The sequence below is a fragment of the Schistocerca nitens genome, chromosome 2 (genome assembly GCF_023898315.1).
Source record: "Schistocerca nitens isolate TAMUIC-IGC-003100 chromosome 2, iqSchNite1.1, whole genome shotgun sequence".
NCBI lineage: Eukaryota > Metazoa > Arthropoda > Insecta > Orthoptera > Acrididae > Schistocerca > Schistocerca nitens.
Window position 1 is genome coordinate 98,516,253 of NC_064615.1, and position 18,608 is coordinate 98,534,860.

At 42.6% G+C, this 18,608-nt stretch overlaps 1 protein-coding gene across 1 annotated transcript in view; it reads right to left on the reverse strand.

Annotated features, from left to right (window-relative positions):
- LOC126234855 (chaoptin-like) overlaps positions 1–18,608 on the reverse strand; it is a 158,180-nt gene that overhangs the window by 58,066 nt on the left and 81,506 nt on the right. Inside the window, exons 4-5 of the mRNA XM_049943596.1 lie at positions 13,983–14,429; positions 7,200–7,479 (exon numbers count right to left, since the gene is read on the reverse strand). Of these exons, the coding sequence (XP_049799553.1) occupies positions 7,200–7,479; positions 13,983–14,429 (727 nt within the window). The remainder of the gene's footprint in view (positions 1–7,199; positions 7,480–13,982; positions 14,430–18,608) is intronic.

The following is an 18,608-nucleotide window of genomic DNA, read 5'->3' on the forward strand; positions in this document are numbered from 1 at the left end:
TGGGATCCAGTACGTATTACTCTCCTGAACCCACCGATTCCATATTCTGCTAACAGTCATTGGATCTCGACCAATGCGAGCAGCAATGTCGCGATACGATAAACTGCAATCGCGATAGGTTACAATCCGATCATTATCAAAGTCGGTAACGTGATGGTACGCATTTCTCCTCCTTACACGAGGCATCACAACAACGTTTCACCAGGCGACGCCGGTCTATTGCTGTTTGTGTATGAGAAATCGGTTGGAAACTTTCCTCATGTCAGCACGTTGTAGGTGCCACCACCGGCGCCAGCCTTGTGTGAATGCTCTGAAAAGCTAATCACTTGCATGTCACAGCATCTTCTTCCTGTCGGTAAAATTTCGCGTCTGTAGCACGTCATCTTCGTGGTGTAGCAATTTTAATGTCGTCCACAACACCTTTCTTTCACCAAGTTCACAGCAGTCAAGGTACCTTCGATCACTCCCATAGTACCCATGAGTCCACAGGTGCATTGTGTCTTGGTATTATACATCTACCAGCCTGCAATCTTGGTGTGATGTATACTGTGAGCAGATATTCGTCTGGAAAGATTATTGACATGGTGTGGCAAGAAACACGATGTATTTCACCAGGCGACATGTTTCAGTACGTTCGTGGTTCATTTTTGACGATCCTGTGCCCACTCTGGTCGTAACTGCTGTTGAATAAACATGGGATGATGTATGGGTCGCCAATTGTGAAGCCCTATGTTCAACAATATTTTCTGAACAGTGAGATTCCAAACACTTGTACCCGCATCACCACTGTACTCTGTCACCAGATCTGCGGCATGTCGTTACCTGTCCTACTTTACAGAGTGGGCAAGACTCTGACATGTAACTTCTGTGATAAGAATGCGGTACCCATCAGCTTGTTTCTCACTCATGGTTTCACCGCCCTTCAATCATTTTTTATGGATGCTCACAACAGTAACTCGCGAGCAGCCAGCCAGTTTCACTTTTTCCGGAATAGTTCCCACGTTCTGGGCCATATTAATCTGCCCTCTGCCCAAGGTACTTACATCAGTAGATTTCCCCATTTGACGTCTATGTCACCACTAAAATCATTCCCCATTCGTCTCTGTTCTAGAGATACTTTCCTCATCACCTCATGTGTCCGCAACCCCACAAGTGGTATGTAATCCCTCAATCCACAGTGATAATAATGTTATAGCTCATATGCGTATATAATGATGATTATATATATTATAAAATACAATAAAAAATTCGAAGGTTGTTTTAAATTCTGCTCATTTTAAGCATTAGGCTGTTGTGTCCTTCATTGTGATTACATCACATTTCACGAATGTAGATTGTTGCACATTTGAAAATTGTACTGAAGTGAATGACTTGTAATTTGTTGAATCAGAGCTCCAATCCCAGTCCAGCCATTCCTACTTGATTTCCCAAATTGGCTGATAACGAAAGTCAGGACAAATCATTCGAGAAATTCAAGACTGATATTGTCCTCAATCTATCAACTAACTCAGTCCATGCACTAGATTAATCTCAACTTTAAGAGGAACTAACCCTAAAATCTCTTTTCTCTTTGAATGTTACGTTTCGTTAAAGCATGTCTCAGAGTGAACGTCAATTAATGCTGTAGTCTCACACTCACACATCAACTTATCCATATAAATTCAAGACAAGGAAGCTGTAGGCATGTTCCCCAAGAGCGTTATTGGAGTAATTTTATTGCCACACAAATCGACAGTACTGATCATAATTGTTATGAAACAGCCCAGAAAAAATGGAAACATGTACTTTATACTTTGATGAATTCTGTTTTCTTCTCGTTATGTGCTTGTGTATGATGTGCTAGATATTGACCATGACTGTTTGTGCTTGTATATGATATGCCATATATTAGGCAGATAAAGTGCAAACGAAATACTCAAATCATTTAATGCTTAGTGTGGACAAGGCAAGACGAAACTAAAAGGTTGATCAGTAAAGCGGTCGTAATTTTTGAAACCCAATTACACTGACATGTTTCCAGAACAGCAGTATGCCACAGAAAGAACATAATCATGATTAAGTTACTTATCACACGAGCACCTACTTTTGATAAACGTAATTATTACATAAATAGAAAGAAAATTAGTTTACATTGATAATAAAGAAAAGGTACAACATGAGAAAGCATATAGTTTGAATACGTAAATTTAGAACATTAATTTACCGATGTACAGTTGAATTTGATGTTTTAGAAGAGAGTGAAAGTAAGTAACGGCGTTTAAAAATCAAGTACATGTAATGAAAGGAAGCCAAGAACAGGCAATATAACGTTAAAGAGTTATAGCACACTCTGACGACTTATTGTCTTTGTTTCGTGAGTTCTCTGTCAAAGACGGAACTGAAAGTAGAATTTTGAACAAAATTGTAAAACGGTAATGAGAAGAAACGCTTAAATTTGCAGAAAACCTTCCTTCTGAAGGGAAACAAAATTTGGTTTTAGGTACACTTCTCACTCGAGTGGTGTATACGTTGGGTACAAAACATGCAAGTAGAAGCCTATAAATATTCTGTAAAAATATCTGCTCAATAACCATTTAAAGATATAAATTAGATAAAGTAAATTACGAAGTGTGGAAGAATATTACAGTCTGGTAACACAAATACAAACAAGAAGTTTACGCCAAGATGACTGTAAAACACAGATTTGAGAAAAGTGGATAAATGCTTCTTAAACAATTTTGTCAGACGATAAGTTGGTTTTGCAGACACTTTTCAGAAACTTCTGGAGTACAACACTTAATAGACAGGAAAGTAAAATATACGGATAGTTGCCAAATGAAGTGCAGGAATGGAAGATTGAAGACATGTTCGATGACCGAAATGGACAAATATGTTTTCAGAAACCAAATAAAAGAGGAAGAGATAGCCGCACGGGATTAGCCTAACGGTCTGAGGCGCTGCAGTCATGCACTGTGTGGCTGGTCCCGGTGGAGGTTCGAGTCCTCCCTTGGGCATGGGTGTGTGTGTTTGTCGTTAGGAGACTTTAGGTTAAGTAGTGTGTAAGCTTAGGGACTGATGACCTTAGCAGTTAAGTCCCATAAGATTTCACACACATTTGAACATTTAGAGGAAGAGATATGCTAGGTTAGATAATCAGCATAGTAATGAAGTTAAATACATATGTCAGGACTTAAACTGGGTTTAGTTTCTTATTTTTCAGTACCCTCTTAATGGCTGATGTGGCCTGCCACGACTTTCTATCCTGTTTCCATCTCTTCATCACAGTGTAGCACTTACAACTAACGTCCTCAGTTATACTTTTATGATGCATTGCTCTTCTTGGGACGTCGGGTGGCAGTCTGGAGGGACCTTCACGTTCGTATCCCTCTCCGCCAAAGTTTTGAGCGATATCTGCAGTAAACGTGGCGGTCTGGTACTGAGGGCATCCAACGCCATGTAGATCTGTATCTATCATCGCGGTTTATGACTAATTGCCCTTTACAGTACTTTCATGGCTTCCCTGGCCTTGATTTTGGAGATAAATGGCTACTTAGTTATCACAAAACCGTCTGTGAACAATATATGTTTCCCACGTTAATTTTGGTGTTCTGACACTACAGATTTATGAGGTTATCCTAAACGTTTGTGATGCTGCCAATCCTTGAATTCTGATAAGTTGCCTGTCCTTCTGATTTAAATTATCCCCATTCTCATCTGACCTCAAAAATCACTGTGTGTGGCGTATCGATAGCAATTTTGGTTGATCCCAGTAACTCTCTAAGTTTGCTGTTACACCAGCAGGATGAATGCCCAGCCCATCATGGATTATTGTCTAATGGTTGGTGGCTCTCTGCACATAGGATACAAGAGCAGTCCATAGCTGTTCCACCTTCTCGCCATGCATGATATTATTCTTTATAGCGAGTACTTCGCTGATGGTATCATTGAAGTATCCGTTAGCCCTGAAAAGTGTACAAAACTTCTGCTGTTTAGACTTTACATTGTCTGCAGTGTTGATCCAATGTGGACCCTTAGCCAGTGTATACAACACCGAATTCACTGCTGTTCATGATGGTGATGTATGGAATGCACATATCTATTGGTGTTAGTCGGCTCCTGTGAGTTGTGTGACCAAATGTACCGCCTGGCTCCACCTACACTTCAGTGTCGAGAAATGTCATTGAGCCATCGTTCCCTACTTACACCATAAACTGTATACTTCGTAATTCTGCGCTGAGGTACTGGTGAAATTTGTCGAGATCTTTTTCCCCATGTGGCCTGATGATGTCAAATTTTGTTTCAACAATGTGGAATCAGATGCTGATTCCTCAGACTCTTCCCCGATAATGTCCGTTGCTAATGGTCAGAATAGATGCAGATTGAACTTGTGGAATTAGTCTACTGCCTGCGTAAAATCTACTCTCGTCTGCTTAACCATTAGTTACATTTTTCTGATGATCTTAACCGTAGGTACATCCTTTGAGATCTTGATATACGTTATCCTTTACCTCATCTTACGTTTTTATGACGTAGCCGAATGTGTCCATTACCACACATGCATTATCGATGTCTGCTTTAGAGACATTGATAGCACTGTTGTTTCTGGTTTTCCGTTCTTCCTTTGATACATCTCGTTTCAGTAGCTTAGATCGTATCTGCACGCTCACAGTTTCTTACCTCAGTTTCCCAACTTCTTCTTTCGGGCAAACGTCAGAGAGAAACTTCCACAGACCCCATGATATCCTATTTCTAATTGAATTAATGTGCGAAAGAGTCACTGAGTCCCTTGACAAAACGACCATAGTGGCACCACTGAGATGTTGGTTGGAAAGACTGACCACTGACTACGATTGCCTCTGCGCACGGCTGCACACACATACTAACCTGTTCTACCCTCACTGGACACTGTGGGGGTAACTCTACATCACAAAATTAGGTCTCCCATGATCCGTCAGAGATGGTCAGTATAATTCAATATTACAAGTTTAATTTACACTCCCTTTAAGCAACTGTTGAGACAACAGTGAAGATAGTATATAAAAGTAGTAAGATAATTTGTTCCTTTAGTGTTTTACAGTATGATAAAAGTCATTTGCCATAGCGGTTGAAACTATGGTCTCATATATTTTACAACATAATGACAGCTACCTAGATGAGCTGTGAGAAAACTGACTCCGCCAGAGAAATCACACCAAATAACAAAGGCTATTTAGTACCATAATTCCATTAAACAACAACAAACGAGTCCCATAGCGACACGTTTGGATTGTGTTAACTTTATTTTTATCGAGAAGTAATCTATTACACTCACTGTCATGAACGAAAGATTCTGAGAACCCACTAAATTACGAGCGTTCGTTAGACATGTACAGCAAAATAAGAAGGGGTGAGAATTGCCACGACGGAGATCTAGGTTCAGAACTTGAAATAAAAACGGAAATTTAGTAAAAGAAGAGAGCAAATAATTAAGTATACAAGATACACAAGACACCTAGGGAAAGGAGGCCCAGGCAGCTTTTGTTTGTTAGCGACATTTGCGCCAGGATACCAAGGAGCAAGGAGAGGAAACATGGTGTCAGGTCGTCGTTTTGGTGGCAGAGAGAGAGAGAGAGCTGTTCTCAGTACCAATTCCTATCTGCAACCTGCAGTGTCTCACGGGATGCCCTCCGGCTCTTCCTATTGGCGTCTACTGCAGGCAAGTTTAGCAGACTTACTTCGCCAGTAGTTTCTAACTGTGGGAATCGCACATATCCCAGCAATATCAGGACGAGCTGCGAAGCAGCCATCCATTTGTAGATCCTGACAAGGAGCAAAATAAAGTTGTAACAAATTGTCACATTTGGTACAAAGGGGTGGGTGCTTGTACAGGCACACGTGAATTATTATTCTTTTTCGATTCAAGATTTTCCTGGTAAATGCGTAATTCAGGTTCTTATCGGGCGTCTAGCTGGTTTCAATTGTTGATTCCTCAGGAATTATTGGCAAGAAAGCTTACTGCTATCCTTAGGCGACTGCTGATCCAGAGGAGCGTACTTTACAACTTCTATATCTAGGTGGCCTGCGTAGAAGGGCCAGTCACATGAAAAGAACAGTGCCACTACGAAATAGACATTGGGAAGCAAGAATATACCTTGATAGAACATTCGAGATGAGTTAAAGGTGTGATTTTCTAATTTGTTAGACCCATATCGCTGACGTCTATTTGCGGTAGGAATTTGGAACATGTAATGTGTTCGAACATAATGAGTTGTCTCGACGAGAACGACTTGTATGGAGTATGGTCTCAGTTGTGTGACTGGATTCGTGATTTCCTGTCAAGAAGATTACAGTTCGTAGTAACTGACAGAAAGTCATCGAGCAAAGCAGAAGTAATATCTGGCATTTCCCAAGGAAGAATCTGAAAAAATGATGCTGTCATTTATCAAGTCATCAGATGATCAATGCAAATTTTGCAAAACGATTTAGACAAGATGTCTGAATGGTGCGAAAAGTGGCAATTAACTTTAAGTAAAGGAAATAGTGAAGTCGTCCACATTGGTACCAAAAGGAATCAGCAATATTACGGTTACACAATAAATCACACAAATCTAAAGGCTATAGATTCAATTAAATACGGATGACAACTGTAAATATAAAGTTGGAACGATCACACAGATAATAATGTGAGAGAAGTACACCTAATATTACGATTTATTGGCAGAACATTGAGAAAATGCAACAGGTTTAGTAAAGAGACAGCTTACACTACACTTGTATGTCCTCTTCTGGAGTGTGTGGTGTGGGACATGCATGAAATATTGATGAAGGACGTCAAAAAAGGCCAACTCGTTTTGTACTATCGCGAAATAGGGGGAGAGTGCCACAGATATAGTACGTGAACTCGGGTGACAACTATTAAAACAAAGATGTTTTGCACTGCAACAGGACCTTCTCGTAAAATTTCAGTCATCTGCTTTCTCCTAAAAGCGTGAAACTGTTTTGTTGGCGCCCACCTAAATGGGAGCAAATAGTCATCAAAATAAGATAAGAGACATCAGAGATCGGGCAGAAAGATTTAAGTGTTCGGTTTTTCTGCAAGCTGTTCGAGAATGAAATGGCAGGAAAATAGCTTGAACGTTGTTCGTTGAAACTTCTGCCAGGCACTTATTGGTCAATTGCAGATGTAGATGCAGATGCAGAAAATCAAAAGAAATGGCACATTGGAAACAGTACGAACTAACCCGTGGGTGCACATCGCTGATGTTGTTGGACGGCAGGTAGAGGAACTTGAGCTTCTTGAGGTGCGCTATGGCACGGGGCACCTCTCGCAGCAGGTTGTGCTCGAGGTCGAGCGCCTCGAGCGAGTGCGCCAGCCCGCTGAAGGCGCGCAGGTCGATGTGGCGGCTGTGCAGCCGGTTCCTCGAGAGGAACAGCCGGCCCGCGCTGGTGCCGCGGAACGCCTGCGCCGGCAGCCCGCGCAGCAGGTTCCGGTCCAGGTTCAGGTCGCGCACCTGCAGCGAGCTGCGCAATGTCCAACACAGTCCTCAGCTGCCTTCAGCCACAAAGTAAGCTCTAAGCTCAGCTAAGCACTACATCAGGCTGTCGTATTCATTGCCACATTTGAGAAGGGGGGTTCCCTCATACCCAAGTGCATGCAGATTTCTAAACTCAATGTAGTCTGAGCAGCAATATCAGCTAATGTGGATAATTTCATCACTGAGAACTATGTACTTCATTTTTATCAGCTGCAGAGCGCATTGTTAGTACGTTTCATAGCCTGATGTGCAGCCAAATTCCCACCATAGGGCTCATCTAGTGAGGTGCTGCAGTATTTTTTTACAGAGCAAGCATCTATTTCTTGAAGAAGTATGCACTGCCTAGCCAAGAAAATGAAGTTGATTAGTCTTGCTGTTAAAAGCTGTAGAACTGACGTATTTGTAAAGACTACCACACAATTCTGTCACTTTTTACACGATAAAATTATGGAATTAAAATGAAGTTGATTAGTCTTGCTGTTAAAAGCTGTAGAACTGACATATTTGTAAAGACTACCACACAATTCTGTCGCTTTTTACGCGATAAAATTATGGAATTAAATTACTTCGTTTTCCTGCCTTCTCTTTACGAAAATACTGTGCTTGTATTGCATGACATCAGATTGTAAACATAATTAGCTTTTTCATAACGTTTAATAAAGCGTTTTTTCTATCATTAACCTCAAGGAATATTGAAATTAAAAAGGGTTAACAGAATACACAACTAATGTACGGTGATATAGTCCAGTCAATAAATATCCTAAAAGGTCGAATTTGGAAAATTTTTCCTGTAGTCGGCAATTTTTGTATAGTTGTAAGAGGCAGAGCCATCAACAACATACTAAAAATCCTGACTGCTACCAGGTGCGTGGTGGGAGAGGAGGGATTTGTGGTGAAGGATGCCTTCGAATGCCACTTTTTTACTTTCTTTTTAACAACTCAGAAACTGCAACCCCCACTGGAAACGTACCCCAATAAAAAAATGAGACTCAATTAAATTTCCTACAAAAAATTTCCTGTTCATTTTTTCTAGGCCTAATAGTTTTTGCAAGGAGAATGAAAACGTGCATGTGCTGTAGCTTAGATGGCTTTTTGGCCAGTTTGAGATAGTTTCCCAACCCTATGGGCTACAAGTGCCCGATATTAAGTTTTTTTTTATTCATCTCGACTTGCTCCACACTACTACTGAACGTTGTAAACAGTTATCCATTATCTCCTGTACACGTACATAGTGAGGATCCTGTATATAATTATTAGAACTGCGTAAAACAAACGGTCCGACTTTATCTCGCTCAGCAATAAAGTTATGACTAACAGTCACACTTTGAAGTATACCACTTTCCAGGTATCTTTCTTCAACCTTCTAAAGTTATTGTGAAATATTGGCCATGTTCAAATTACTTACATTTTGCACACAGTGAAATACGTTATAGCAAACAAAATAAAAATAGAGGTAATATCGTGAACCTTCTTCTGCGCTGCTATATATGTTCTAGCCACACCTCAACGACACCTTTTGTGTCCGTTGATAAAATCTAGGAAGCATATTTCCCTTGGGTGCTAATCTGGAAAAAAATTTTCTTCCAGAAATTGATTTCTTAGAGCATGTAAAGCTAAATTAAGTACTTCCCAAAGTATTCACTAACGTAACTTCGGTATTTTACATAAGGTGTTAACATTTCTACTCTCTCATCACTGAGACCTACTTGTGACTGAAACCAAAAATTTGCCATTACTGACACTTAGTTATTACTGTGAAAGCACATTGGTGTCCAAAATTGAAGCAATAAACGAAAATTTTGCAAGGTTACGTATATTTTGCCACAAAGCAGTATAAACATCTGATAGGAGAGTAGATACAACGTAAAGAATACAGAACGTAAACAACTGCAACATGCAGAACTCTAGATGAAAAAGTCCTTCGTTTTCTCCAACTTAACAGAATTGCACACACGTTCCGACTACAGGTTAATGTGCTCACTATGAGGTCTGACTACCTCCGGTAGCAATAGAGGCCTGATAACGACGGAGCATGGTGTGAATAGTGTCAGGCTGAGGCAGTACCGCCGATTCTTCCTGAGGGGCTGCTCGGAAGTCGTGGAAAGTAGTTGATGGAAGTTGATGTGATGCAACCTGTCTCCTTAGTGGAGCCCAGACATGCTCTATAAGATTCAAATCGTCATGCGTGCAGTATCTGCCATTTCCAAGAAAACATCAACCACTCCTGCTCCATGAGATCGAGCATTATCTTCCATCAACACGAAGTCTGGGAGCACGCCATCACGTAACAACAGTACATGAGGTCCCAAGACCTCGTCACAGTGGGTGACACCAGTTAAACTTTCTCGAATCACCCAAACAGTTTGATGAAGAGGTATTCGATTGGTCAACATAATCCCTGCCCACACTCCTCTATATCGGTCTCTTTCCACAATGTTCTGGTCTCGAAATCGTGTGCCGCGTTCCCTTCAGATGCGAATCCGTAGAGAATCACTCTCCAGACCAAATCGGGATTGATCTGTGAAAAGAACATTGGCCCACTGTTCGATTGTTCAAGTGGCATGTTGACGACTTGCACGCTAGGCGTTCCCTTCTGTGAAGTCGCGTCAGAGGCACACATACAGCAGTTATCCGACAATAACGGCCACTCTGTCGAAGCCTCTTCTGTTTCGATACAGCACGTCCAGTGGATACTGCAAGGTCAAATGCCAGTTTTTGCGCAGCGCTAAGGCGGTACCGTCGTGCCCTTGGAGCCAAATAAAGGACCTCTCTTTCTTATGTCACAACCGGTCGGACCTACCCTCTTCGTCGTGATACAGTTTCGGTCTAAATAACTTGTCACCACATCCGAGATACAACAGAAAGATTCACGTTAAGCCATCGGGCCACATGAGTCTGCGACTATCCTGCTTCCATTCTTCCTGTGCCCCTCCACCGTCGAGAGACTGGTAGACGTGTTCCTTGTACTATACTGTACTGTCTGTGAGTATGTACACAGAAACTGTGGATGTGGGAATCCCCTGCAAACACTACGCCGTTGGATAGGTGTCCTGATGTCATCGTTGGAGTGGTTTTCCGCTGATCGAAATGCCGTCTTCCGTGCAGAATACAATCGTACGGACATCTGTTCACAATTTGGATGATATATCGTTAACTAAACACAGGAGGAGACAACAAGTTTTGTTGCTTTAGTTTTGGACACCATTGTATATACTAGGCTGGATATAGATTAGCATACTAGCATAGAAAGGCAAGTCAATATTTAACGTTGTTACAAAAAATTTCGAAAAGTACTTCATCGAATTACTTGAAACTTTTACACCATACTCCAAAGAACATTCAAATAGACGTAGCCTATACACATTTTTAAATATATATGTATCATATAAATATATATCTCACACAGAAGGGTGAAACGTCATTATCAAATATCTCGAAAAGTGCTTGACCGATTTACTTCACATTTCTACACGATACTCTAGTGAACATACAGATGGATGCAGACCATATATGTAGAAACTGGAAACGTCATTACCAAAAATCTAGATATCTTTTTGGCTGTTTACTTCAAATACTTACAAGATGTTCTAATAAACAATCGTACAGATATGGGCTGCATATTATTGTAAACAGTACTGTAAAAGTTTTCTGATAAAATCGTCTACGAGGAAGAAAATGCTGTGCAGTGTACTGTTGTGAATGAGAAGCTTTGTTTCCTTTCTCGCAGACAGTTTCAGCTATTATGGTAGGGCATTTGAACAATTAGGAACATTTTTTCTCTTGTACATATTATTTCTCATCACACATATTTTTAACCAAAAATGGAATACACAGATACATACTATTTTGTTTTCTTCCACACTGTCACTTTTCACAGAAAAGATGAGTTTTGCATTTATGGGTTAACAGCTTACTGTTGGAATACCATTACGGAATCTAAATTTTCAGTAACAATAAGAACGGCTCAAGATCACAGAGAGAGGGGAGAGGAGCAAATAGGGAAGAGGAGAGGAAATGGACATGAAGAGGGGAAGGAGGAGGCTGATAGAGGGAGGGGGAGAAGGAGATGGACAGAGAGACAGTAGAGAAGGAGATCGATAGAGATAAAGTGGGGAAGAAGATGGACAGGGAGAGATGGAGAAGGAGAAGGGAGAGGTGGAGCAGGAAATGGGCAGAGAGAGGAGTGTAAGACGAGATGGACGAGTGGGTTGAGGGGGAGATAGAGCGGAGAGGAGGTGACGTCCAGAGACAAGGGGAAAAATAAGGAGATAGACAAAGGGATGGGAGAGCAGGAGATTGGCAAAGAGAGGAAGGTGAAGGAAGACTTACGTCCTATGGCCATACATATTTAGCAGCTGTGAACCATTGCTGGTTCAAATGGCTCTGAGCACTGTGGGGCTCAACTTCTGAGGTCATTAGTCCCGTAGAACTTAGAACTAGTAAAACCTTACTAACCTAAGGATATCACACACATCCATGCCCGAGGCAGGTTTCGAACCTGCGACTGTAGCGGTCACGCGGTTCCAGACTGCAGCGCCTTCGGCCCGCGAACCATTGCTGGGTTCACCAGTAGTTTATCTGTGGTCGGAAATCATGTCAGATATGAAGTTTTATAGTTGTTGGGAACAGGATGGCGCAGAAATCAGAGGTATCATGTTTCACCAATGCAATGGCTTAACTGCTTATGATATTGTAATAGTGACAATATCATATGTACTGATATCTTCTAACTATGGTCACTTCATTAACAGTTTTGTGATTACACTTAAACATATACTACATCTTGAGGATTTGTTTGACTTATCTTTTCCAGGGTTGTTTGCTTTTCTTTTATGTTATCATGTGTTTGCTGATATTCTGCTGTCACCCATGTTCCGTTGACTGAACTAATTCTCGAAAGTCGCTGGGATAGGTGCCTACCATGTTTGGTGATGAGAGAGTCGTGTCCAATGAATAGCAGAAGTGAGAATCTCTGACAGTTCAGTAGGTGTACACTAACCCACTATTCATATTGTTGAGAGGGGCTGATGATGGAGTTGTCATCCTACTCCAGATGGTCAGGTCAGTGTCAGATGGGTCTTAGGACAGGTGCCTACCGTATTTTGGTGGTGTGGGTAACTTATGTTTTGAATGACACTAGTAAGGTATTCTGACAGTTCAACAGGTGTAGACTGTAATGGTACTTCCATTACGTAACCTTTACGGCACCTCACCTCAACTTCTCGATATGAGCAATATTCTACTGTGTTTCTGTAAAATAGTTATTTCTGTGACAACATTCAGATTTGACTTCATTAATGTAGAGGTCCTTCGATACATCGATATGTATATATTGCAGTGAGATTATTCTTACGTGTATTCTTTCTTTGGTCACTATGATCATTGATGTACTTGTAATACTCTGATTTTTGGGCGCGTAAGCGGTTATTAGAGAGCGAAGCTTTGGTCGTCATGTTAAAAAGACGAAAATTGTAGTCAGTTTATGAAATGTGAACTTTAACAGTGAGGAAGATATTTTCAAGTATGTTTTATATTGTGAAGTGCTGTTTTGGAACGAGTTACGTGATATTGCAAGAAAAGTAATAAAAAAGAAGTGTAACTTAAATTCGGAGTGCTGATTACTTTTTTACATCACCATTGTCCTAACTTGCAAAAGTTTAATCTTCAAGAATTGTTTATGAACTACATCTATAAAACTTTTGAATATCGCAGAATAACACCTAGGCCTCTTTGCCTCCGAGCTTGGAATCATCACTACCTAGATTTTCGACGATTGAGCCATGAGTTTACGACGAGACCAGCGTGGGAAACTCGAAAAGATGGGTGCTTAGTTTATCCATTATTTCAAGAAATGACTTTATTAACTGAGCTCTAATAACACCTGCCACATAACATAACTTTGCTGTTGCCCGAAAATGCAATATTTAGCAGCGTGAGCAACACTACAATTGTTGTGGTTGGCAGGAGAGCCAACACCGTGTTACTAGAGGAGGCCGAAATGCACGCGTTTTAGCTCACGCAGGCTGGCGTGAGGTCTGGAACAGGACAAGGAAATTAGAATTTGGAAAAACGGATGTAGCTGGTGGAAAACTTTAATCCATTAATTATGAACGTCGGTCTTGACGGTACATGATTCACAATATCAATAGTAACTGATAATGGCGCCTTGCTAGGTCGTAGCAAATGACGTAGCTGAAGGCTATGCTAAACTATCGTCTCGGCAAATGAGAACGTAAGTAGGCAGTGAACTATCGCTAGCAAAGTCGGCCGTACAACTGGGGCGGGTGCTAGGAAGTCTCTCTAGACCTGCCGTGTGGCGGCGCTCGGTCTGCAATCACTGGTAGTGGCGACACGCGGGTCCGACGTATAGTAACGGACCGCGGCCAATTTAAAGGCTACCACCTAGCAAGTGTGGTGTCTGGCGGTGACACCACCACAATCATAATTAATTTTTGACCTTTGTTGTGGTAGGGTTGTTAGAAGACTCACCCGTTGAACAGGTTACTGGGCAGGCTGGCGATGCGGTTGTCGCCGAGGTCCAGCTGTTCGAGCCGGTGCCTGCGCGGCCGCAGACCGGACGCCGGCAGCTGGGTGATGTAGTTGTCGCGCAGGTAGAGCCACGAGAGGCCGGGCAGGGCGTCCAGCGCGGCGCCGGGGAAGGCGGTTAGCAGGTTGTGTGAGGCGCTGAGCGTGTGCAGCGACGGCGGCAGCGCGCCCGCCTCGAGCGCGCGCAGCCGGTTCGAGTCCACGTTGAGCCACGTCAGCTTGCTGCAGTCGCGCAGCGAGGAGCGCCGCGGCCCGCCGGGCTGCGAGGCGCCGTCCGCCGACTGCTGCGGCGGCGCCGGCAGCTCCGTCAGCTGGTTCTCGCCCACGAACATGTTGGTCAGCGAGCCGCACGTCTTGCGCCAGTCGCCCTCCAGCGACGCTATCTGATTGCTGGCGAAACAGTGAGCGCACTGTCATTAAAGCCAAGGTGGCGCTTGGTTTCTCCGTTGTTCACTAGTACTCAGCAACTGATAAGGTAAGGGATGAGGAGGTTCTTCAGAGGAACTGCGAGGAAAGGAATATATGGAAAACACTGACAAGAAGGAGGGACAGGGTTGTAGAACGTCTGTTATGACATGAAGGAATTACTTCCTTGGTTCTAGTATATAGGGTGTTACAAAATGGTACGGCCAAACTTTCAGGAAACTTTCCCCACACACAACACACAAACAAAGAAAATATGTTATGTGCACATGTGTCCGGAAACGCTTACTTTCCATGTTAGAGCTCATTTCATCACTTCTCTTCAAATCACTTTAATCATTGGAATGAAAACACACAGCAACTGAACGTACCAGCGTGACTTCAAACACTTTGTTACAGGAAATGTTCAAAATGTCCTCCGTTAGCGAGGATACATGCATCCACGCTCCGTCGCATGGAATCCCTGATGCGTTGATGCGGCCCTGGAGATTGGCGTATTGTATCACAGCCGTCCACAATACGAGCACGAAGAGTCTCTACATTTGGTTGCGTAGACAAGAGCTTTCAAATGCCCCCATAAATGAAAGTCAAGAGGGTTGAGATCAGGAGAGCGTGGAGGCCATGTAATTGGTTCGCCTCTACCAATACATCGGTCACCGAATCTGTTGTAGAGAAGCGTACAACCACTTCGACTGAAATGTGCTGGAGCTCCATCGTGCATGAACCACATGTTGTGTCGTACTTGTAAAGGCACATGTTCTAGCAGCACAGGTAGAGTATCCCGTATGAAATCATGATAACGTGCTCTATTGAGCGTAGGTGGAACAACATGGGGCCCAATCAAGACTTCACCAACAATGCCTACCCAAACGTTCACAGAAAATCTGTGTTGATGACGTGGTTGCACAATTGCGTGCGGATTCTCGTCAGCCCACACATGTTGATTGTGAAAATTTACAATTTGATCAGTTTGGAATGAATCCTCATCCGTAAAGAGAACATTTGCACTCAAATGAGGATTGACACATTGTTGAATGAACCATTCGCAGAAGTGTACCCGTGGAGGCCAATCAGCTGCTGATAGTGCCTGCACACGCTGTACATGGTACGGAAACAACTGGTTCTCCCGTAGCACTCTCCATACAGTGCCGTGATCAATGTTACCTTGTACAGCAGCAACTTCTCTGACGCTGATATTTGGGCTAACGTCAACTGCACGAAGAATATCCTCGTCCATTGCAGGTGTCCTCGTCGTTATAGGTCTTCCCCAATCGCGAGTCATAGGCTGGAATGTTTCGTGCTCCCTAAGACGCCGATCAATTGCTTCGAACGTCTTCCTGTCGGGACACCTTCGTTCGGGAAATCGGTCTCGATACAAACGTACCGCGCCACGGCTATTGCCCCGTGCTAATCCATACATCAAATGGGCATCTGGCAACTCCGCATTTGTAAACATTGAACTGACTGCAAAACCAAGTTCGTGATGAACACTAACCTGTTGATGCTACGTACTGATATGCTTGATGCTAGTACTGTAGAGCAATGAGTCGCATGTCAACACAAGCACCGAAGTCAACATTACCTTCCTTCAATCGGGCCACATGGCGATGAATCGAGGAACTACAGTACATACTGACGAAACTAAAATGAGCTCTAACATGGAAATTAAGCGTTTCCGGACACATGTCCACATAACATCTTTTCTTTATTTGTGTGTGAGGAATGTTTCCTGAAAGTTTGGCCGTACCTTTTTGTAACACCCTGTATAGGGTAGAAACTGCAGAGGAAAATAGATTGGAGGAAGTACACTACTGGCCATTAGAATTGCTACACCAAAAAGAAATGCAGATAATAAACGGGTATTCATTGGACAAATATAATATACCAGAACTGACATGTGAATACATTTTCACGCAATTTGGGTGCATATATCATGAGAAATCAGGACCGAGAACAACCACCTCTGGCCGTAATAACGACCTTGATACGCCTGGGTATTAAGTCAAACAGAGCTTTGATGGCGTATACAGGTACAGCTGCCCATGCAGCTTCAACACGATACCACAGTTCATCAAGAGTAGTGACTGGCTTATTGTGACGAGCCAGTTGCTCGGCCACCATTGACCGGACGTTTTCAATTGGAGAGAGATCTGGAGATTGTGCTGGCCAGGGCAGCAGTCGAACATTTTCTGTATCCAGAAAGGCCCGTACAGGACCTGAAACATGCGGTCGTGCATTACCCTGATGAAATGTAGGCTTTCGCAGGAATCGAATGAAGGATAGATCCACGGGTCGTAACATATCTGAAATATAGCGTCCACTGTTCAAAGTGCCGTCAATGCGAACAAGAGGTGACCGAGAAGTGTAACCAATGGCACCCCATACCATCACGCCGGGTGATACGCCAGTATGGCGATGAGGAATACACGCTTCCAGAGTGCATTCACCGCGATGTCGCCAAACACGGATGTGACCATCATGATGCTGTAAACAGAACCTGGATTCATCCGAAAAAATGGCGTTTTGCCATTCGTGCACCCAGGTTCGTCGTTGAGTACACCATCGCAGGCCCTCCTGTCTGTGATGCAGCGTCAAGGGTAATCCCAGCCATGGTCTCCGAGCTGATGGTCCATGCTGCTGCAAACGTCGTCGAACTGATCGTGCAGATGGTTGTTGTCTTGCAGACGTACCCATCTGTTGTCTAAGGGATCGAGAGGGGGCTGCACGATCCGTTACAGCCATCCGGATAAGATGCCTGTTATCTCGACTGCTAGTCATAAGATGCCGTTGGGATCCAGCACGGCGTTCCGTATTACCCTCCTGAACCCACCTATTCCATATTCTGGTAACAGTCATTGGATCTCGACGAACGCGAGCAGCAATGTCGCGATACGATGAACGGCAATAGAGATAGGCTACAATCCGGCCTATATCAAAGTCGGAAACGTGATGGTACGCATTTCTCCTCCTTACACGAGGCATCACAACAACGCTTCACCAGGCAACGCCGGTCAGTTGCTGTTTGTCTTGAGAAATCGGTTGGAAACTTTCATGTCAGCATGTTGTAGGTGTCGCCACCGGCGCCAACCTTGTGTGAATGCTCTGAAAAGCTAATCATTTGCATATCACAGCATCTTCTTCCTGTCGGTTAAATTTCGCGTCTGTAGCACGTCAATTTCGTGGGGTAGCAATTTTAATGTCCAGTAGCGTAGGTTGCAAATGCTATGAAGAGGTTGGCACGATAGGAAATTGTTGAGGGCCACTTTAAATCAGTCAAAATATTGATAACTTAAAAGAGACTGTGTTTTTAACCCCCCCATTGCAAATACAATATAATTCTTTCTTTTTGTCACCAATCGCATATCGTTTTATTGAAATAAAATATCATCTGTGGTCCATAATGAAATATATTTTCAGTCTGACTTGCTTCCTAGAGACAGTTCGTTATAAGATATTTATTTTTCCTTACGGTATTTCGTAGCTGATTTTTCGTTTAAACCATTCATATTTAGCTGTTTTTTCTTCATTTAGCTCAGTAGATTCTGGTCTCACATCATACCTTCTCGCAGAACTATGCATTTTTTCAATTAAACACAACACAGTTTAGTACTACCTATATTTATTTCTATCTTTCTGGTTAAATATGTATCGTGTGTTTTGTGTAGTGTTGCAAACTTTACCACTAGTTTTTCTTTGATTTAAAATTGTTACTTTTTTGTTTTCTGCATTTCGTCATTTGTGCGTTATTCCAATTAATTATGTTATTGTAAATCTATTTAATTAATAGAAATGAAGGAGTAGTGATAGAGTTGGAAATCTAAGTGGTGAGTAGGTTGAGTAGGTTGAGGGGGGGATGAAGCAAAAATGAGTTATCAGTAAGAGTAAAGCAGTGTCATGGAGAGTCAGTTGGAGGAAAAGAATGAAGAGGAAAGGGAGAAATGAAATTGGGCTTGGGGAGGTAGACACACACACGTTTGGAAGGGGGAGCACTGAAATGGCGTGGGCTTAGGGCAGAATCATCAGTGCCAAATGAAGAAATAATACAAAAACTTGCAAGTAGACGATATTTCCCGGTGTAAACGAAAAATCTGTCATGAAATACCTTAAGGACAGTCAGTATCTTCTAACGAATTGTTCCTAGATCTA